Below are 21,907 nucleotides of genomic sequence, written 5' to 3' on the forward strand. Positions count from 1 at the left end.
ACCCCTTTCCTGCTTTGCAATGAGATCTCTTTGTCAGGTCACTTATACCTTCGCGTAGCTCCCCTGAGCAAAACCATTCGTCTATTTTGGACAATGGCACACAAGGTGAGCCAGCCTTAATAGATCAAGGTAAAGGCGCCTCAGCTGCTGTGTACAGTCACCAAAACAAAACTGAGAAACACCTAGACTGAGTGGAGCCCCCTATATATCCCTTTTTGGAAATTAAGGCCTTGCAGAACATGCCCTGTTAGGTTAAGCCGGGCTTCTTAAAGGACTTCAGCAACAATTGGATTCCACGTAAGTCCTGAGATGAATTGCAAAATAAGCTTCACTAAACCTGAACTGTTACATAACTCAGATCTAAAGTCTTGCAGGCAGATTGCAGCCACTTTGCCAGCAAGTAGAACAACAGAGACTCAAATCTTTCCAGCCTGAAAGCCATATCAATGCATCTTTTTGCTTTGTTCTGTTCTAGCATGTGTTTAGGAATAATTGGCAATTAAAATTTTACTACACTTTTTTTTTGCTTTGCTTGTATTCTGTGAGAGCAGCAGGAGGAGCCCAAATTTACTAGCAACAATAATGGCAGCCTTGGACCACAGATTTTGGGTGCCATTAAAGGATGATGGAATACAATCTACTGAGAACTTGAGACCAAGGGCAACTAGGAAGCTGCATTCTCTGCTCCCCTGGAAGAACATCAGGGCAAAGGAAAAATCAGCACCACACATCAGCCAGAGAGGGAGAAGCAGCAGGGAGCTTCTTTCCTCCTATCCTTCCAGAAAGAAACACTCTGTTCCAGATGCCCTGGGAGAGCAGAGCAAAGGAAAGCCAAGGACTGCCAGGACTATGTAGATTTTAGGAGATATGTGTGTGCGCACAAATCTTATTGCAATGGATTGTAAATCGCCTTGAGGATCTTTGATAGAAAGGTGGGGTATAAATCTTCTACATAAACAAAATCTCCTGCACCAAGTCCTCCTCATTCATTCCAGTGAAGCTTGTGCAGGGAGAAGGTTACAGTGAGGGAGGTCCTCTGTTGTATTATACCTCGGTCACCATGGACAGCTCAAGGAAGAAGCAGACAGCACAGGAGACAGCCACAATGACCTCTCGCTGGAATCGGAAGGTGTAGGCGGCTGGGAAGAAATCCAGGATACCAGTGATAAAGCCTTCAACGCCCACGAACTGTGGAAGTGGGGAGTGAGATATAAGAGCAAGGTGATTGGAGAAAGAAGGAAGGAAAATAGTAAGATGTCGGGCAATGTGCTTGCTTTGCCCTCCCCTCCTCCTTCATGAAAACACTCTGCTTCTTGGCTACTTCCCGCCCTGCCCTCCCTGCCCCCAAACTCTCACCTGGCTATCCAAGCCCAGGAGCAGCAGCATGAAGAAAAAGAGGGCAGCCCAGAGTGGAGCGACAGGCATCAGAGTGACAGCTCGTGGGTAGGCGATAAATGCCAGGCCAGGCCCTGGGAAGAGGGGAGGAAGGAAGAGACAATCTTAGAATGCTGGAACATGTGGATCCCATTAAGGGAAGTTGGGGCTGTATTCAACCAAGAGTGGACCCAGTTACATTAAGGAACCTTAGTTAGTGATGCCCATTAACTTCAATGGGTTTACTCTGAGTAGAACTAGTGTTGACTACCAGTCTCAGTCACACGTACCCCATGCAAGCACTGATGTTGGCACCTAGGGCAGAAGTCCATCTCTATAAATGTCTGGCACACATTTAGTAACAATAAAGCAAGCCTCTAGTTACCAGGGCTGCAGAAATGAGGTGGCCACTCCAGCTGCCATGGGCTCAGAGCTCTACACAGCTTTCTGGTTCTTCTCCGGTTTGAAGTGGAGCAAATTATGCATGATTGACTTGAATAATTTATTGGACCTACTACATTGGCATCAAACCAGAATTCAATGGCTGCTGAGTTCAGGCAGTCCTGGTTATTCCTACACAGCTTTATTGTTGTGCAATGCAAGTGCTGGAGTGGGCTTTGGCTTTCACATTCAGCATCCAAAGGATCTCAGCATTCATTTTCCTCCCTCAAAACAAAACCAGTTTCAAGCCCTTATGGGCTTTGAAGGATGTGGGCAGCACGAACTAGAAAGAGGGAGGGTTGGAGGAAAAGTACCATTATTCAGATTGCTATGTAGCTTTTTGCCCTTCTGTTGACAAGCAGGGTCTAACCATCCGTTATGCAAAATAAGCCAATATAAATCCGCAGAAGTCTCAGAATTTAGCTTTTCTTAGAACACAGTATCAATCAATCATAAATTTATTTCTTTTCCAAATTGGACTATCAAAGCGTGAAATGGCATTCAACTATGGTTTACTCAGAGGAGACACAATGAAATGAATGAACATGACTAAGTTAGGTCCATTAATTTCAATATGCCTGGTCTGAGCAAAACTTAGTTGAATACCAAGCATGGTGTTTTATCACTGATAAGACAAAAAAAAATACACTCACAAACAGCATCTTTAAAAGCAACACAAATCAGTGTATATAAAATGATGGGTGGAGGAGAGAAATCAAATTAATCAAAACACTTAAATTCCAACTTTTGTAATTGGCCATGAAGAAAAATGATATACAGTAAATCCATACCTAGCTTTAACAGCAGCAAGGCCAAAACAACAACAAGAGTACTTTATACGTGGACAAAATATTAATCCCATTCACAACATAAATAAACTCAAACCTAAGTTGGACAGGTCATATGTAACAAACCCTTTTTGTTATTATTTCTGCATCAGATCATAAACTGGACAAATAAAGAGACACGAAGAAGATCCTCTAACACATTTCCTCCAGTTTAAAAGAATCTCTGCTCTTTTGGTATCCTCATATAATTAAGTGCATTTCCATCTCCAGTAGCCACAAACCAAAGGAATCTAAAGGGGTTTCCTGAGACTGGTGTCCTAGAACTCTATCGAGTAATATTCAGGTTGAAATGTTTTCTTAGCACAGGAAAAAACCACACGAGAAGGTGAAGACTTCTAAACTATGTGCTAACTAAAACCAGCAGCAGTGCAGAATATGCGCTACCTTTTACAGCGGTACCTCGCAAGACGAAATTAATTCGTTCCGCGAGTTTTTTCTTCTTGCGAGTTTTTTGTCTTGCGAAGCACGGTTTCCTATAGGAATGCATTGAAAATCAATCAATGTGTTCCTATGGAAACCGCCTTCAGACCAGGTCCGGGGACAGTCTGTCCCCCGACCTCTTCTGAAGGCTGGGGGGGGGGACAAGGGCTTTTCTTCCCACCGCCAGCCTTCAGAAGGCTGTTCTGAAGGCTGGCGGTGGGAAGAAAAGCCCTTCTCCCCACCTCCCGCCCCGCAAGCTCCGGGGACAGGAGGGCTTTGCTGCCGACCGCCAGCATTTTAAAAGCCGCCGGGACAGCGGAGACTTCTCCGCTGTCCCGGGGCGATTTTAAAATGCTGGCGGGTGGCAGCAAAGCCTTCGCTGCTGACCCCCAGCATTTTAAAAGCCCCCGGGACAGCGGAGACTTCTCCACTGTCCCGGGGCGATCTTAAAATGCTGGCGGGCGGCAGCGAAGGCTTCGCTGCCGACCCCCAGCATTTTAAAAGCCCCTGGGACAGCGGAGACTTCTCCACTGTCCCGGGGCGATCTTAAAATGCTGGCGGGCGGCAGCGAAGGCTTCGCTGCCGACCCCCAGCATTTTAAAAGCCCCCAGGGCAGCGGAGGTCTTCTGAAGGCAGGCGGTGGGCGAAAGTCTTTGCTCCCCCCCGCCTGCCTTCAAAAGCCGTCCAGGAAATTTGTCTGGCGAAGCACCTCGAAAAAGGGAAAACTCTTTCTTCTTGCGAGTTTTCCGTCTCGCGAGGCATTCGTCTTGCGGGGCACCACTGTACTAGAGGTTAGTTGTTGTTCAGAGTTTACACAGCTCTAGCTATCCAAACATGTTTTAATACAGGCATGGGAGTCCAGTGGCTCTCCAAACATTGTTAGACTCCAATTCCCATCATCCCTGACCATTGGCATAGATGGGCATGATGAGAGCTGGAGTCCAACCAAAAAGAGAAGGCATAACTGCCCAATACCTACTTTGCCTCTGTCTTCCCCCAAAAGGAAAGCAGTGCCCAACAGAATAAACGACACAAGAAGGAAGCTGCAGCCCAAGATAGGAAAAGAGGTGCTAAGGAAACATCTTGCTACTTGGAATGAATTCAGATCTCCAGGGCCTGAGGCGCTGGACCCAAGGGCACTAAAAGAGCTTGTAATCTCAGAGGCTTTGTCTATAATCTTTGAGAATTCCTGGAGAACAGGTGAGGTCCCCGTAGCTTAGAGGAGGGGTGTGAGCACTTAGAAAAGGATGCTGTGATTAGTAAAATCCAGCAGAGGTTTCTTGAAAACAAGTCATGCCAGACAAATCTCATTTCTTTTTTTTAAAAAAAAGATTTACAAGCTAGGTGTATCAGGGGAATGCTGTGGATGCAGTGTATCTTGATTTCAGTAATGTTTTTGACAAAGTCCCCCAGAATACTCTTCTGGAGAAGCTAGTAAAATGCGGGCTAGACAAGGTAACTGTTAGGTGGATTTGTTGCTGGTTGACTGATCAAACCCAAAGAGTACTCATTAATGGCTCCTCATCATCCTGGAAAAAAGTGGCAAGTGAGGTGCCACAGGGTTCTGTCCTGAGCTGGTTGTTGTTCACTGTCTTTATAAATGGCTTGGATAATGGAACTGAGGGGATGCTCATCAAATTTGCAGATGACTCCCAAACTAGCAGGTAGCTAATGCCAAAGAAGACAGAATGAGGATTCAATACAACCTTAACAGATTGAAGAACAGGGCCAAAAGTAACAAAATGAATTTCAGTAGGGCCAAATGTAAGGTTGTGCACTTAGGCAGGAATAACCTGGTGCACAAATGTAATATGGGGGGCACCTGGCTTGCTAATAGTACACATGAAAAGGATCTGGGGGTCTTAGTAGACCACAAGCTTAACGTGAGTCAACAGTGTGATGCAGCAGCGCAAAAAAAAAAAAGCTACTGATATTTTAGGTTGCATCAACAGAATTATAGTGTCTCAATCATGAGAAGTAATAGTCCTGCTCTATTCTGCCTTGGTCAGACCACACCTGCAGTCCGGTGTCCAGTTGTGGGCACCAAAATTTAAGGATATTGACAAACTGGAACATGTGCCGAGGAGGGCAACCAAGATGATTAAGGGTCTGAAAACTAAGCCTTATGAGGAACGGTGGAGGGAGTTGGGCGTGTTTAGCCCGGAAAAGAGTAGATTGAGAGGAGATGTGATAGCCATCTTCAAATATCTAAAGAGCTGTCATGTGGAAGATGGAGCAAGCTTGTTTTCTCCTGCTCTGGTGGGTAGGACTCGAATTAATGGTTTCAAGTTACAAGAAACAACATTCTGACTAAACACCAGGAAGAACTTCTTGACAGTAAGAATTGTGGAATGGTCTCCCTTGGAAGGTGGTGGACTCTCCTTCCTTTGAGGTGGAGGCTTTTAAGCAGAAGTTGGATGGTCATCTGTCATGGATGCTTTAGTTGAGATTCCTGCATTGAAGGGTGTTGGACTCTGTGACCCTCGGGGTCCCTTCCAGCTCTATGGTTCTATAGCATATGACAGGCCACAATTCCCCCTTTCCTGCTCTGAATCAATTACCTTTTTTAGTAAAATATTAGCCTTCCTTGCACCCTTTGTCAGGCCCACTTGAGCTGCCTTGTGGCTTACAGCACAGTGGCTGTTCTCTCGCCAGCTGGGAAGGGAATGAATGCCAAGTTCCAGTTATGGAGAGATTTAAATGACAGATAGCCACCCCAACATGAGGAGAACCACGGGGTTCCCCATCCCATAACTACCTCTTGCAGAGTAGTAGTCAACCCAGCATCTCAGTCCCCGAGGAGACTCTGTGACAGGTGGTCTGAGCACTCACCAGATTCAGCTACCTTGGAGATATCAACTCCTTGTTCTGCTGCCATGAAGCCCAGAATGGAGAAGACCACAAAGCCAGAGAAGAAGCTGGTCCCACTATTGATCAGAGCCAGGATGATGGCATCTCTGGGGAGGGAAGGCAAAGAGTAATAGCTATCAAATGGGGCTGCAGGCTGGCATGGAAGAGAAGAGAGGAGAGAGAAGAGGAAAGGGATTTGTGCTGCCTGAGAACCTGGAGAACGGTTGCCAATCGGTGGTGAGCCAGATGGACCATTGCTCTGGCTCTCGACAAGGCAGCTTCCTTTCCAATCAAAAGCAGACACAAAAGAGGGACTTCCTTAGCAATGCAATGAAAGGCCCAAAGGACTTTCATCAACAAATGCATTCACCATCTCGTCAGCTGCAAATATCCATTTTACACTGGTGGGCAACATTCAAGGACCAGATAATACTCTACTGTGAAGCATATAACTCCATCTTATGTCAAATGAGGCACCTGAACACACATGTTTTTCAATGGGTTTAGGCGTGTCTAATCAGGCTGCGAATGGAGTAGCAGCAGATGGGAGGCCTTTTGACATGACATGCCTGCATACATGTGCATACGGCATGCTGGTGGGAGGGAGCCTAGAACCAGTAGCAGGAGGAAGCATGGAGACAGAGGCAAGGGGGAGTGGGGTTTCAGAGTCTGCTTGTGGGATCGGGAGATGGGTTGGGAGGGAGGCTGTATCTCTAAGCCCAGCACAATCAGCAGCTGGAGGTGTAGAGGCAGGAAGACTCACTGAGTGTTTGGAAGCACATGCATGTGATGGAGGTCACGTCAGGAGGAGTCTATGCGCTGGCAGCAGGAGGCAACACAGAGATGGGGATCAGGTGTCCAGCCATGAACATGTGGCAGGAAGTTGGATTGTGCTGCTATGTCCAGGGATGGGGAAACAGTGGTCCTCCATATATTGTGGATTACCATTCCCATCATGCCTCACCACTGGCCATGCTGGCTTGTTGGGGGGCGGGGGGAGATTGACAAAATCTGGAAGATACCAGGCCCCCATCTCTGGCTTTAACCCAACACCAGCAAGAGGTGGGAGTGCAGAGTGGAAGGAACTTTCAGAACCGAAAGGCTTGCTTGCCCATCATTCTCCTCCACCAGGGCTCCCCACCCTCAGAGCTTGGCTTGAGGGAACATCCAGAAACTTGTCACAGGACCTACAGCTCCTCCTAGATGTTGTATCCTTAATGCATTTGGTGAGACTTGCATGTGTGCATATGAGGCAATGATTAAATACAGGTGCGTAGCAAAAATATTCACTTTGGTGGCTTCCCTGTCTCCTTTTGTGATCCTCTACGCTGTCTACTCAGGAGTAAGTCCCAGTGACTTCATTGGGACTTATTCCCAGGTAAGTGTGCACTCCTAGAAATGCTTCCTGGTTTAAGGTTTAAACTTTAAACTTTATTATGAAGCGGCAGCTTTTTGCTGGCTAAGAGATTGGCTACTTCTTGAAAATACAGATATCTTGGATTTAGAAGGTTTTAATAATATCTTTGGGTGGCATGCATATTTGTGGTATGACAAGGTTAAAGCACACAAAGGTTTTAAAAACCATATTGTCAGAAAAGCACTACTAAATGTCTGGACTAGATATAAAGATCTGTTGGAAAACAAAACCCCAAGGTGGTTGTCGCCAATGGAAGCTAAGGCAGTTAAAAAGCTAAATATGGAGTCTAAATGGCCAAGATATTGGGAAATTCTGGAAAAGGAAGGGGACAGACTGAGATTGCAGAGTTTTGAGAAACTAAAAGGGAAAGTGAGAGATTGGCTGCACTATCATCAAATAAATGAAGTGTTTAAAATGGACAGTAAAATTGGCTTCCAGGTGGAAAAATCAAAATTGGAGACTGAACTGTTAGAATCCAGCACTAGAAATTTGTCAAAAATGTATAATTTGCTGCTGAAATGGAATACACAGGATGAAACGGTTAAATCAAGTATGATTAAATGGGCTCAGGACATTGGTCATAACATTATGTTTGCTGACTGGGAGAAGTTGTGGACCACCGGGATGAAATTCACGGCATGTAATGCCTTAAGAGAAAATATTATGAAGATGATCTATAGGTGGTACATAACCCCAGTCAAGCTTGCAAAGATTTACCATTTGCCTGACAATAAATGTTGGAAATGTAAGGAAAAGGAAGGCACATTCTTTCACCTCTGGTGGACGTGCCCGAAGATTAAGGCATTCTGGGAAATGATCTATAATGAACTGAAAAAGGTATTAAAATATACCTTCCCTAAGAAACCAGAGGCCTTTCTCTTGGGTATTGTCGGCCAAGGGGTGTTAAAGACGGATATAACCTTTTTTATGTATGCTACAACAGCAGCAAGAATACTCATTGCAAAGTACTGGAAGACACAAGATCTACCCACTCTGGAAGAATGGCAGATGAAGGTGATTGACTACATGGGCTTGGCGGAGATGACGAGCAGAATCCGAAACCAGGGAAGAGAAGCAGCGGAAGAAGAATGGAAAAAATTTAAGGACTACTTAAAGAAATATTATAAAATTAATGAAAGTTAAAATGATGTTGGATTAGAAAATAAATGGTTACTATTAGTAATGGATAAGATAAGGAGAATAAGTAAGATTAAACTAAATTAAAATAAGGGAAGATTTGCTGAATAAATGATTAGAAATTGGAATACAGAAAAGGGAGGCATGAGGAAGTCGGAGAAGGTACAAGAAAATAAGATTTGAAATTATACTTTTTTTTTTATTTGTTTGTTTGTTGTGTTTATTGTATTGTATTGTTATGTTTTTGTTGTTAAAAAAAAATCCTTTAATAAAAAAAAAAAATAGAAATGCTTCCTGGGAGTAAGCTCCAAAAAAACCAGTGGGATTTCTGAGTAGACACATACCTGGGATTGTGCTGGAAATCTTCCAGGAGCAGAAATGTTTGGCAGCAGTGGATGATTTGGAAGGTATCTGCAATTGAGAACATTTCCCGCACTGTTTCATTTTTAGTAGACCCAGTATTGCAATCAGTGAGTGTTCCCTATAATCAGTCCTAGGCAAAATGAAATTGATTCAGAGAACCATCTTGGATGGGGGGGGGGGGGCAGGGGCGGTTTAAAACAGTTGCCAGTGGTCTGACTGCCAGTAGAATGGCTATAAAGAAATGAAGGCAGAGCTGCTCCTGCTGCACCATTCATAGTTGCATAGAAGAGGGAATTCCAGTGAGGCTTGTCATTTGCTTCTAGACACCTGTTAAAGGTGTGTTTGAATTACAACTCCAAGCCAGCCCAGCCAGTACATGCTAGCTGGGACTGATGGGAGTGCTAGTCCAAAATATCTGCAGGGCCAGAGTTTTGAGAAATTAAAAGATAAAGTGCGAGATTGGCTTCATTATTATCAGATAATGGAAGCTTACAATTTAGATAAGAAAGTCGGCTTCCAGGTGGAAAAATCTAAATTGGAAACAGAACTGTTAGAACCCAAAACTAAGATTTTGTCAAAAATGTATAACTTGCTGTTGAAATGGAACACTCAGGATGAGACGGTCAAATCCGCTATGATTAAATGGGCACAAGATGTTGGACATAACATTATGTTTGCTGACTGGGAACAGTTGTGGACCACCGGTATGAAATTTACGGCATGTAATGCCTTAAGAGAAAATATTATGAAAATGATATATAGGTGGTACATGACCCCAGTCAAGCTTGCAAAAATTTACCATTTGCCCGATAATAAATGTTGGAAATGCAAAGAAAATGAAGGTACATTCTTTCACCTTTGGTGGACATGCCCTAAGATTAAGGCTTTCTGGGAAATGATCTATAATGAATTGAAAAAGGTATTTAAATATACCTTCCTGAAGAAACCAGAGGCCTTTCTCCTGGGCATGGTCGGCCAATTGGTGCCAAAGAAGGATAGAACTTTCTTTATGTATGCTACAACAGCAGCAAGAATACTTATCGCAAAGTACTGGAAGACGCAAGATTTACCCACTCTGGAAGAATGGCAGATGAAGATGATTGACTGCATGGGATTGGCAGAAATGACTGGCAGAATCCGTGACCAGGGAGAAGAGTCGGCGGAAGAAGACTGGAAGAAATTTAAGGACTATCTACAGAAATATTGTAAAATTAATGAATGTTGAATGATGTTGGATAGAAATTAAGGGGTTTTTAGCTGTAATGCTTGGAGTGATATGGGAAAAAAAGGAAAGAAAAAAGGGGTATAGAAATAGGTTAAAAATTATGGATAAGGACTTGCTGAACTAACAATTTGAATTGGAATACAAGAAGGGGAGGTATGAGGAGGTCGGGGAAATATGTTATTGAAAAATAAGTATTGTGAACTTTATGTGTTTTTAAACTTTTTTGCTTTTTTCTTTTTGATTCTTTTTCTATTGTATTAAATCTGAAAATTCTAATAAATATCTTTAAAAAAAACCCACAAAATATCTGCAGGGCTCCTGGTTGGCAAAGTCTGGTGTAGAAAGAGGAGCCCTGCCCTCTCTGGGACCTGCCCACCTCCACTGTCAAGCAAGTCTCCTCCAGCACCACGACCAAGTGACGCCCCCCTGTGTCAAGCCTTCTGAAGAGTTTTGATGATCCTGCATAGAATTCGGTTGTGCCTAATAACTTGTCCCATTTCAGTTTACAGAAATGACATTTTATAATTGCTTTCCTTTGATGAACACATTGTTGTTGTTGGCATCCATCTGTCTCGAGAAACAATGGAGTGGACCTCCAGGTGTGAAGTCAAATCGCTGCATTAGCAGCACTGAAATGCAAGCCTGGGCTGTGTGTATGGAAGTCCTGGGCTGCCAGAACAACTAAACCCTGATCTTGGCCTCGCCGATGTAGTCAAATGACACATCATTTCCCTGCCCTGCCCTGATGTCATCATACATAATAACTTCCATTCTACATAGGAGAAAAGGGAGAGTGCTCACCAGCCACAAAATTATTATGTGCTATTTTATTACTGGGTGATTGCTGTTTTATTACTAGATGGAAGTCGTTCTGCATACTGGACAAGTCAGTCAAGTAGGGTAGACATCTAGCATTGCCAAACTAGCCAGAAAAACCAGCAAATGGCGTGGCTGTCTCTTGCATGTTGCAAAACTCCCTGTTTGAGATGCAGAAATCAACAGGTGATACATTTTGTGGGATGGAGATAAACAGAAACAACTTGCTAATAGACAAAGATCAGGCTATGATTGGCTACAGCTGAAGGCTGAAAAAATCAGTTTTTATGAGTTGCCTACACATCAAGTCATTGTTATGGGGCAAAGCTGTTGAACAATGGAGAAGGTTGTGTGGGGAGGGGTGATGTTCTTTTGCTGGAGGATTTTAAGCCGGGTGGGGGGGGGAGCCTGTGGCCCTCCAGATGTTGTTGGTCTCCAACTCCCATGAGCCCCAGCCAGCATGGCCACAAGTTCCACACCCCAGATTTAAGCAGAGGTAAGATTGCCATCTGTCAGGATGCTGGGATTGCACCTGGCTTTGCAGATCCCATGTCAATCAGGGTGTTGGATTTTATGTTCTCTAAGCAATAGCTATGAATTTATGATATCCACAATTCAACCGGTCCAGGTTTTTCATGCCTGGAGATAATGTGTTTTGTCTGTTGAATTTCCACCTGCCATGCAGCTGTTAAAGGGACAGGAGCCCAGCTAGCAGAGGTGGAGAAATGATGGCAACCTTACAGGGCATAGCATATTTTTCCTATGCCCTGCCTGGTTGCATAGGAAATGGGCTCTCACTTATAGCAATTGTTGTTGAACCGGTTATAGCTGCCCAGGGCAGTGAGTGCCCCCAGTCCTATGGCATACGAGAAAAAGATTTGGGTCCCAGCATCGATCCACACCTGGGAGGGAAAAAGAAAGAGAGAGAGAGAGAGATTGAGGTATGACAGGGAAGAGCCCAGGAGTCCTGGCTCCAACCCCTTCTCAAGAGAGTTGCCAACTTTTCAACCAGCCATGGCTATTGTGCCCTTAACAGCAGCTTGATCTGCATACCTGACAGGCAATACATTTGTATTTATGTTGTGAAATACTTCAGTTACAGCTGCAGCCCTCTGTAGGTTTGTGGCTACTTTTGGAGTAAATTGCCTAACAAATCACTGACGCAGAGCTATTTGGTTGCAATGCATTGGGATTTGTATAACTGGCGCCCATACATTTATCTCCTGCACCTGCTGGACTTTTGCTTGTTTTCTGTTTTGTGGTGCGTTCAGGGTTGAGGAACCTGAGGCCCTCTAAATGTTGCTGGATTCCAACACCTTCATCCCCCACCATCGGCCACGCTGGCTGGGCACGAAGGGAGTTGGGAGCCCAACCACACCCAAAGGGTCTTGCCCACTTCTGTGCTGCTTCCTGCATTCTAAGTTGCTCTTAATGCTACAGAAGCTGGTTAACAAGTTGGCAACCCTACTGCTGCCCTCACAACCGCGCTTCCCACTTACCTGAGGGGAGGCCAGTTTGGACCAGTCGGGTTTGAGATAGTAGATTATCCCATCCTGAGCTCCAGGCAGCATCACCCCTCGGATTAGCAGTATAATGAGCACCACGTAAGGGAATGTAGCAGTGAAGTAGACAATCTGTGTTGAAAAAGGAGACGAGGGGCAGGAGAGTGTTATGCCTGAAAAGAAAAGGCTTTGCTTTTCAGCTGTCTGCTCAGTATTGGGAAGGCAATGGGACAGGAGGTGGTGGTGGGGAACATGTGCAAGAAGACTTGGGAAAAGCTTTGGATTTTTGGCAAAGGAATAGATTAAGTACCTCCTTGGAGCACCTCCTTGGAGTAACATTGCCAAGGGGCACAAATTAGTGATATTTTACAGTGGCTACTTTTAAAACTGGCCATCCTCCTGCACTTTTAGCAGCAGTGTGACATGGAGTCAGGTGGCCAATGAAGCTTTCTCACTGGGTAAGATGCCCCAAATCCTTTGAAACACTTCATTGTAAACTACAATGCCCATAATTCTTTGAGGGAAATGATATGCTTTGAGTGTGCTTTAAAGGTACAGTTTGCATGCAGTATCTATGTATGTGCTGTGACTTGTGGGGAATGGCTCACCATCTGCGCTTCTGCCTCAGGTGGCAAAATAGCTTGTGTGTCAGCCCTGGACTGAAGACCTCCACACATATGGATTGCCCAGGCCCAGCTGTCACACATAGGCACACCTAAACCGTGGGAGACCAGGAAGCTATGGCTCTCCTGCCCCCCACTCCCCTGCCTTCCACAGTCACCATCAGGCTTCCCCTTCCCCACACCTGCTGCATAACACAGCTGGAGCTGTGCCCGTTATAGTGGGCAGGGGGGAGGTGGAGGCTATTGCTGGGGTGTGTGTGTGAGCTGGGCCCCCACCAGGGGTGCAGGTGATGGGGCTCCCCTGCGAAGTCGGCTAATAATATGTCCATAAATATAAATATTGGTTATTGTCTCTTAATAAATTATTTAAAATAGAGGGTGAATTGAATGGGTGGATGGGGGGGCGGGTTGGAGGAGAGGCGGAAAGGAGAGCTAATTTATCCATGGCTAGGGGGTGCAATCTGGACGGTTCTGCCAGGGGTTACGGCTCTGGGTGGGGGGTGGGGGGACAGACACATCTGACTCCTCTCCTGCTGCATTCGGGAATTTCAAGCCACAGATGTATTCTCCTGAGTCGCTGATTTGGCAGTCCTAAGCACTCATGACCCCAGGCGTTTGCTGAGATACTCAATGCAATCAGGATTACAAACCATTCTTTGTTGCAGGATAGAAATGGATATGGATACACACACACACACACACACACACACACACACGGAGCTGGCTTTCATCTTGCTTCCTTCTGATGGGAATTTACTAAGCCTGTGGGTGATGAACAGTTTCTCCACTGCAAAGATGCTTTGGCACCACTCCTTAAGAACTTTCTTCAGACTGGCATTCTTAGAAACATAAAGGCCTAACTCTGAATGCTTCCCCTTCACTCCCACCCTCCTCTGGATCTCTGGGGACTTCTCGTTGTCCACTACTACTGGGCAGAGCATGTGGGCAGGCAGCTGCCTCAGCCAGGCCTTGTGAACACAACAGTGGCCTACTGTGGGAGGCCAGGCCACATGTGTGCCTGTCTCGCCGAGGCCTCAAGGCGGCTGCCCCCACCTCCAGCTGCCGTCTGGTGAAAAATGTCAGGCTCTCTCAGGCATGGAACTTGCTGACGGGTGGGATTTCAAACGCACTGGCCATGCACAGGAAAAGGAGGAACAAGCGCAGGGTGTCTGAGAAGGAGAGGAACGTGTGTGCGCATGCACAGAGAAAGAGAGATTGTGTATGCATACCGCATGGCAAATGGAGAACTGTGACTCTTTTTTGTGTACAGAAAGGAATGGGCCATAGGTCATCAGCAGAGCACAGGGATTCCAAATACATATGTCCCAAATTCAATCCCTGGCATTTCCCTTTTTAAGAGGGTCTCAGGTGGCAGGGCTAAGAAAGGAAAGCCTGACATAGGCGGCCACCATGTCATTTTTCTCCCTTGAGGTCTTGGGAAAGCAGCTGCTACTCAGGCTAGACAGCCTAATGGTGGGACTCACTATAAAGCAGTTTTCACATGTCTGGTCTGCGCTCCACATGACCACCCTCCGAAACGCAAGTGCTAACTCAGGGATAGGGGTGTAGGCATGGAGCCCCACTGAGAAAGGTTTTCAGCTTTGTCAAAACCCTTTTCTGCTTTCCTCAGGTGCTTGTGCATCAAAACGTCACTTTAGGTGAAATAAAGAGGCCTCTGTTTTGGCCCAGGTACCAGATCTCAAGAACATAAGAAGAGGCCTGCAGGATCAGGCCAAGGGCCCATCTAGTCCAGCATCCTGTTCACAGGGGCCAACCAGATGTCTGTGGGAAGCATGCAAGCAAGACCCGAGCACAGCAGCTCTTCCCAGCAACTGACTGTCTCTGAAAGTGGTGGGAGAACGTATTGCGTGAAAGCTGCCTCAACTGCCCCAGACTCCTAGCGGACGTCAAACAGTATCTGTGTGTGTGTGAAAGAGAAATGACACCCACAAAACTGTTTGACTAAGAACATTCCATCCCCCAGGAATTCCTAATAATCTTATTGGAACTGGTTTCAAAATTCCTCAGGTGATTCATTTGTGTGGGAACGTCCAAGTTTTCCTCACACAAAATTTATTGTTTGCTTACTTATTTAGATAATGTTTACCCTGCTGTCCAACCAGGTATATCTTTGCCATCAGGACAAGACAGAGAAAGGGAGTGTTTGGCTGTGGCTGTCAAAAATTGTTCCTGTCTGAGTCCATCGGCAAATGGCAGAAGAGATGCAAACTTATGCTATGGGAGCAGGACATCTCTAGGGGAAGCAGCAGTTGACATGATATGAGGTGGTCTCCTCAAGTAGTGGATCTGGGGCTCTTTTGGACAGATAGGTCTGTCACACAGGACAGAAACTGGGGGGCAAAACAGAGCCCTCCAGACACTTCTGGACTGCAACTCTCATCACCCCTGACCACTGGCTATGGCTGATGGGAGTATAGAAACCTGTGGGGGTCACAATTTTGGCTATTCCTAAAGGAGGCAAATGCCGGTGCTGGTGCCTCCTCTGAGGACAATTGCCTATCCTGCCAAGAGTCCTGGATGACCTCCGCTCCAGTTGACCTACATGTTTCTCCCCTTGCCCCTGCCCCTGGAGTCGTGCCACCTCCCCAAGTCCCCTACCTTTCCTGTGGACTTGACACCCTTCCAGACACAGAAGTAGACAAGGACCCAGCAGGCTAGCAGACAGAGGGTCACCTCCCAGTTGATCTCACCAGGGAGTTCCAGGCCTCCTGACAGACGCAGCACCTTGTTCCTGCAATCAGGGAGAGAAAAAGTGAGCACTGGCTAGGGTGTGGCAGGCGAGGAGAAGGGCTTGGTGGTCTTTTTGGATCAGTGGGTTTTGCCCAAGCCAACCCAGTTCATCCCAGGAGTAATGACTAGCCAGTGTATGCCAGCACTCACTCCCAAAACTCGATGACAGGCGACCTCTTGTCGGAGAGCTCGTCACAGGTAAGGTTGCCTGTGGCAGTGCCATTGGCGCAGTCCTCATGCCGGAAGATCTCCACACATTCATCAGAGTTCCAGGGGTTCCCGCAGGTCGCCCAGGGCAAGGTGGCCGCAAAAGATTTCACCAGGTAATAGAAACCCCAGGCAAGCACCATGATGTAGTAGGTGTTGCAATAGAAGACGATCACCATAGAGGCAAAGCCCAGTCCTGTGGAAGAGAGGAGCTGTGTGAAAAGAGGAGCCTGGGGCAATGAGGCGCCACTTCTTCAGGCAGTTCAAAAGCATCGGTGCCACGCCTACCTCCTTTAATTGTATCGGGTGATGTACGTTTAACTGGGTGGTGTGCATGCACCGTGAAAACTTGGATTCTGAAACCTGTATAGATTGTGTAAATTAAGCACCCCTGCACAACAGTTTATTCTGCTTCTGCTTCTTATGGGAATGAATGGGGAACAAGGGATGGATTGATGCCCCATCTCCAGAATAAGGTGGGCATCTTATTCTGCCACCTCTCTGGCTTCTGAGATTTCAATAGACCTTCACAGCCATAAGGGCTAGAAACTTTTCTTTTTTAATGAAAGCCAAGATTCTTAATATGATTCCTGCAGGCAATTCAACACTGTGAGCTCCTGAAGAATTATGAAGTCTCCCTGCAGCCTCTTCCTTTTTATTATTTTTTATTACTTTAGGACACTCCATCTTGCTTTCTTATTCTCCTGCCACCTGCTAACATAGATGACTGTCAATTCCTGACCTAACTCCCCCATTCATCTGATGTAGACTGGAGGGACTACATTCACACCTCTGCTTCATAAACGGAGCATCATGTATGAATGAAATTTGCATAGTAATAGGTGGGGCTCTCTGCTCAAAACCAGATACAAATCAGCAAAACTGGCTTGGTTAGAGAGGCTGGGAAAGGGCTACAGCCTAAATGGTGGCTTATAGCACTGCTTAAGTGTTGTTCCCTGCTGTTCCCAGGTAAGCCCCAGAGGCCTGTGTGGGGCAAGGGGCACCAAAGGCCCCTTTGGTGGCAGGAGGAGGTGGGGATTAGGTGGAGGTGGAGACAGGCATACACTCCAAAATGGTTGAGGTGCTGGACCTTCCATTGCAACAAGAACCTGTTGTGAACCAGCCCCAGATCTGAAGTGGGAGGGGGAGGAGGAGAGGCAAGTAAGGCTCCAGGGGGAAGGAGTCTCTTACCTTTGAACAGTGGTGCGATGTTCCATACGTTGATGCTCCCGGCCTTCATGAACTGCCCCAAGGAAATTTCCAGGAAGAAGATGGGAATCCCGCCAATGAGGGCAATAAGAAGGTAAGGGATGAGGAAAACACCTGTGGCCAGGTGAGCAGCACAAAGTAAGCAACAGCTCCCTCATTCTTCAATCCCAGCCCCCTTCAATCCCTGCCCCCCCAAGCTATGGGCTGGCCTAAGTGTTCTGTACTAAAATAATAATTAAAATCTGTAGCAAGGTAACCCAAATTCTGTGCTGAAAAAGCTTATTTCTGTGCCATGTATAAAGTACAGAAATTTGCATGACTTCTCATGCTTTGCACATTTTGTTCTGCTTCTAATTGACGACACTGGAATGCAAACCGTTAGAAATCCTGTTCAGCCTTTTGATTTCTGACATCACCAGCACACCCTGAAACATATTGTTTGCTGTCATAAAGGAGTAGAAGCACATATATAAAACTGCCACTCTTAGGAAGCTGAACCTTTGCTTCCAGAACCAATAACTGTGGCTTTCTGAGATTCCATGGAATTTCAGCTTGCCGCTGCCTCTCCCCATGTTAACTGAAACATAACCTTCCAGCTTCATTCAGAGATATTTTGTTTGCAGCACAAAAGTCAGTATGTACAAATGACTGCAGAATATACAGAGGAACAGATTCCTGAGATAGCTGCTAGGGAGCAGCAAAGAGAATAGTTACACTACAGAATATCTCGTTCCTGTTTCTCCCCCCTGCAGCTTTTATCCTCCTAGCTCTTCCATCTTAGCTTGGGTTGGCTTCAAAGTGTGCTGTTCTGCCTGTCTACTGCCGCTTCTGCTTCTCAGCCTTCCTTCCCCAAACAGCCCATGTCCTTCCTGCCATCACTAAGGCACTTGGCAGGCCAGCCCTGTGGCTGTGACTGACAGCCCTGTGTGTTTCCCGCTGCACGTGGGTCTCAGTGTGAACCACTCCGGGGGATGCTATTTATATCACAGATCCCTGGGCTATGGGAAGGCCCAAGCCTTGCTCTTCTTCCTGCAAATCCCTGGCTAAGAGGATAATCTTGGAGATGTAAGATCTTTCCCATGGGGATTAGCAGGGCAGTGGTCAGCGAACCCATTCATCACTGTATGCTTGAAAGGGCATCCGTGGTCCAGGGACTGCTAACACTCGTCTGTGCATACATGTGCTCATAGGGTGGAAGGAGCCTGGCTCTGGCAGTGTATGTAATTGAGTAAGATATGCTGGAGTGTGCCTCATTCTGTGTGTGCTCGTGTGTGGGGGAAGCAAATCTAGCCTCACCTTCTCCCTGACATACTAGTGTGTTTTTTTTTTAAAAAAAACAATAGCAGGGTGTTGTTGTTTTAAATGGAGCAGACACATTCAATCATGTGAAGTCTCAACTGCAGTCAGAAGACATCCATTCAAGACAATAGTTTTCTATCTCTTCAAGAGTTAGTCCTGATATACAGGACCAACCCTCCCTGGAATCTGTTTTTCAAGGCCCAAAACATTTGGGTCCTGAGAGGCAGAAAAATGAGCAGGCGCTGCGCAGGAGCAGGATTGTGCCCCGTGTGTCTGTTCAAGCTGCCTCCCACTTTGCTTCAAAATCTATTGTCTCTCATTTCACTCATCTTGGTTTCAAAGCCAGAATCAATTGCTGAGATATGTGAAGTAATAAAAGAAAAATCTGCCTTTGAGAACATGCAAAGTGTGTATTTCACACAACAGAGTAACAGTAGTTAACTCCCATGCATCTGGCCATCCAGGACAGAGAATGTAACTTCTAGACAAATTTAATCTTCAGCATCCTTAAAAAATGTAATGTATGTAGTGTGTATCTACACTACAGACAGTAGTATTAAGCAGGAGTTCCCTCTCTGCAAAGAACTCTGAGAACCCATGGACCTCAATGGAATTCTCAGCACAGTTCCCAGGATTCTGTGAGGAAAGGCATGACAATGACACACTTATGACAGCAATAAACATGTGTAGCGTAAACATGCCTCATGTGTTGCCTTTATATACAAGATCAGTGACTCATTAAAGGCAGGAATTAGAGAAAGAAATTACAAATGCAACCTACTGATTATTTTCACTAAACAATGGCTATTTGTATGGGGACAACTGGGAACTTTTGCTGCCATTTGAAAAGGATTCCATAGACCTCTTTCTGACTCAGGGGAATTCATACCCAGAAAATATGAGCCAGAGAGATGCAACTGATCAAAATGGAAAAATGAATCCCTGGAAGCAGAAGAGATCCCCGTTCTGTGGAGACTCGCAGTCACATATGAGAGAAACCAGTGACATCTTAACACATTCCTGCCCTGAGCACACAGTTGACTGGTGGCCCAGCCAACCTCAATGGAGAGGGAAGTTCTTTGCCATTGAGGACACAGAACCAGGGAGTTGCCAGTTACCTCTGGAGGAATAAAGCCTCGTGGCAGACTAGCTAGCAAAACTAGCCTGGCCCTCAAGGTAACATGTCTGTTTAATGCTTGAAGACCAAAAATTAGGCAAAAGATTGTGCATGTGAATGAGCCAACACAGATGCAATGCTGCAAACAGAACTTTCCTGCCATACCTCCTCTTGATGCAACACATGTTTGTCAGCTGAGGCAGTTCACACATTCACCTGTACGCCACCGAGCAACACGCTTGTGCCCCTGACTCCTGCAGAAGTCGTTTGTACTCAAGCCGCCCTATGCCCTTCTGTGGCTTTTATACAAATGAAGCTGCCGTCAGCTGCCTGCAGATTAAAAAAGGGGAGGATGCCTACATCACTCTCACTCAGAGGGGTGGCAGTGGATTATCCCAGTCTCAGCCCAAGCCAACACCCGTCCTGCCACTTTCCCTAGAAAGCACCCAGCAAGCAGGGCGGGGGGGTGTCATCCCAGGCCAGCAAGGTTGTCCAGTGACAGCCTCTCTTATGTGCTACTTTAAGCCTGCCCTGCCCACCCCAGCCAACTTTGATGATACGTATCAGTCCAAAATATTCTTTCTCCATGTTTTGTTCACCTCCACATCACACTCCCATGTAGTTTCCTTCCTGACCCCTTTAACGCTCTGGCTCACAGCACTGCCTGAATCATCTCCCGCACCGACTCCGAGCTCCTATGAGCCTCAAAATGTTAATAGAACGGTTTAAACTTTTATTCTGTCAGGGTTGAGAGTCAAGAGTGATGAACTGCCTACGCTGGGGGTGGATTTTGCCATGCCCCTCTCTTTTGCTGGCCAGACAAAAAAAATCCTTTCCTCAGAACCCGGGACAGAAGCTGGATAAAAGCGGAACCCTGCACTCTAATGGCATAATAAGTCATGTGCCATTCTCTCACACAAAGACATACAAACACACACCATCTCTAGGCCACTTGCCAATTTCAAGATTTTGGCAATCCCTTGGGTGTTAGCTCAGTTACTCCATTCAGCGAGGCTCTATTAGCATAACAAGATATACAAGTAGTGTCAAAACATCTCGGAAGGACAGATCCCAGATCTCTCCAGTGGAAAGGGGAAATAATTCATTCCACCTAAGAGGTGCCCGGGTAACATATCTGGGGCTGTATCCATTTCTTTTCCAGTTTCATTAACCAGTTCCAGTAGCAGGTGTCTGCTGACCACAATGCTGCTGCTTCTCACCTGAGACTGAGCAATTTTTCTCCTTGTTTCTCTCTTTAATATGAGAAAACAAGATTTGGCATTTGTGGGTTCTGTCTAAATATGTCATCTGCAAGTAATAGATATAGACTGGCTCCAGGGACGCAACTTGAAGAGCTGACTTTCTGCCAAAGCATAAGTTGCACCCCCTCGCCACCATACACAGCATTCTTAATATAAAAAATAGCAATATTTTATTTAGAAGTGTCTAGTCCTCAGTTAAGGGACGTGGGTGGTGCTGTGGGTTAAACCACAGAGCCTAGGGCTTGCTGATCAGAAGGTCGGCGGTTCGAATCCCCGCGATGGGGTGAGCTCCTGTTGCTCGGTCCCTGCTCCTGCCAATCTAGAAGTTCTAAAGCACGTCAAAGTGCGAGTAGATAAGTAGGTACCGCTCTGGCAGGAAGGTAAAGGGCGTTTCCGTGTGCTGCTCTGGTTCGCCAGAAGCGGCTTAGTCCTGCTGGCCACATGACCCGGAAGCTGTATGCCAGCTCCCTCAGCCAATAAAGCGAGATGAGCACCGCAACCCCAGAGTCAGTCACGACTGGACCTAACGGTCAGGGGTCCCTTTACCTTTACCTTAGTCCTCAGTTAATGCAGGAAGCAAAATGCAAGAGTAAGACCACTGGAGGGAGGAGCAGCTGATATGTAGTTTGCAGGCAATCTTGTTAGTAGTACCCTGGCACTACTAAGCTGACAACACACTTGCATTGGGCTTCCAGAGCTATTTTATCTGCACTGAATTTATTTTATGTATTTTTTTACCCCACCCTTCCTCCAAAGAGCTGAGTTACCCCACTTCCCCACTTCCCCACACCCACAACCTTCACAATTCTGTGAGGTAGATTAGGCCAAGAAATAGTGACTAGGCCTAAAGTTACCAGGTGAGCTGCACAACTTGAGCGAGGTTTGATTCCGGGTCTGCCCTGTCCAAGCCCAGCACCATGCTGGTGCTGCACAAAGGCACAACCATCAGAGAGAGCACTTGGCAGGGGGACATCTATGCAGACCTGTCAGCTGGGCCAGGTCATTTCACCAGGGAGCAACTGGCTTGTGTGTGTGTGTGACTTGAT

At 46.2% G+C, this 21,907-nt stretch overlaps 1 protein-coding gene across 2 annotated transcripts in view; it reads right to left on the minus strand.

Annotated features, from left to right (window-relative positions):
• The window catches only part of SLC6A8 (solute carrier family 6 member 8), a 33,694-nt gene that overhangs the window by 8,537 nt on the left and 3,250 nt on the right, over window positions 1–21,907 (minus strand). The window contains exons 2-9 of one of the 2 annotated variants that reach the window (XM_053370577.1): window positions 17,166–17,217; window positions 15,918–16,170; window positions 15,636–15,768; window positions 12,391–12,525; window positions 11,690–11,793; window positions 5,916–6,040; window positions 1,357–1,469; window positions 1,051–1,188 (exon numbers count right to left, since the gene is read on the minus strand). In XM_053370577.1, coding sequence (XP_053226552.1) covers window positions 1,051–1,188; window positions 1,357–1,469; window positions 5,916–6,040; window positions 11,690–11,793; window positions 12,391–12,525; window positions 15,636–15,768; window positions 15,918–16,170; window positions 17,166–17,214 — 1,050 coding nt within the window. In that variant the 5' untranslated portion in view covers window positions 17,215–17,217. Of the gene's footprint in view, window positions 1–1,050; window positions 1,189–1,356; window positions 1,470–5,915; window positions 6,041–11,689; window positions 11,794–12,390; window positions 12,526–15,635; window positions 15,769–15,917; window positions 16,171–17,165; window positions 17,298–21,907 lie in introns of both variants that reach the window. The other variant, XM_053370576.1, reaches the window with a different exon arrangement.

Source organism: Podarcis raffonei, chromosome 17, assembly GCF_027172205.1.
Source record: "Podarcis raffonei isolate rPodRaf1 chromosome 17, rPodRaf1.pri, whole genome shotgun sequence".
Lineage (NCBI taxonomy): Eukaryota > Metazoa > Chordata > Lepidosauria > Squamata > Lacertidae > Podarcis > Podarcis raffonei.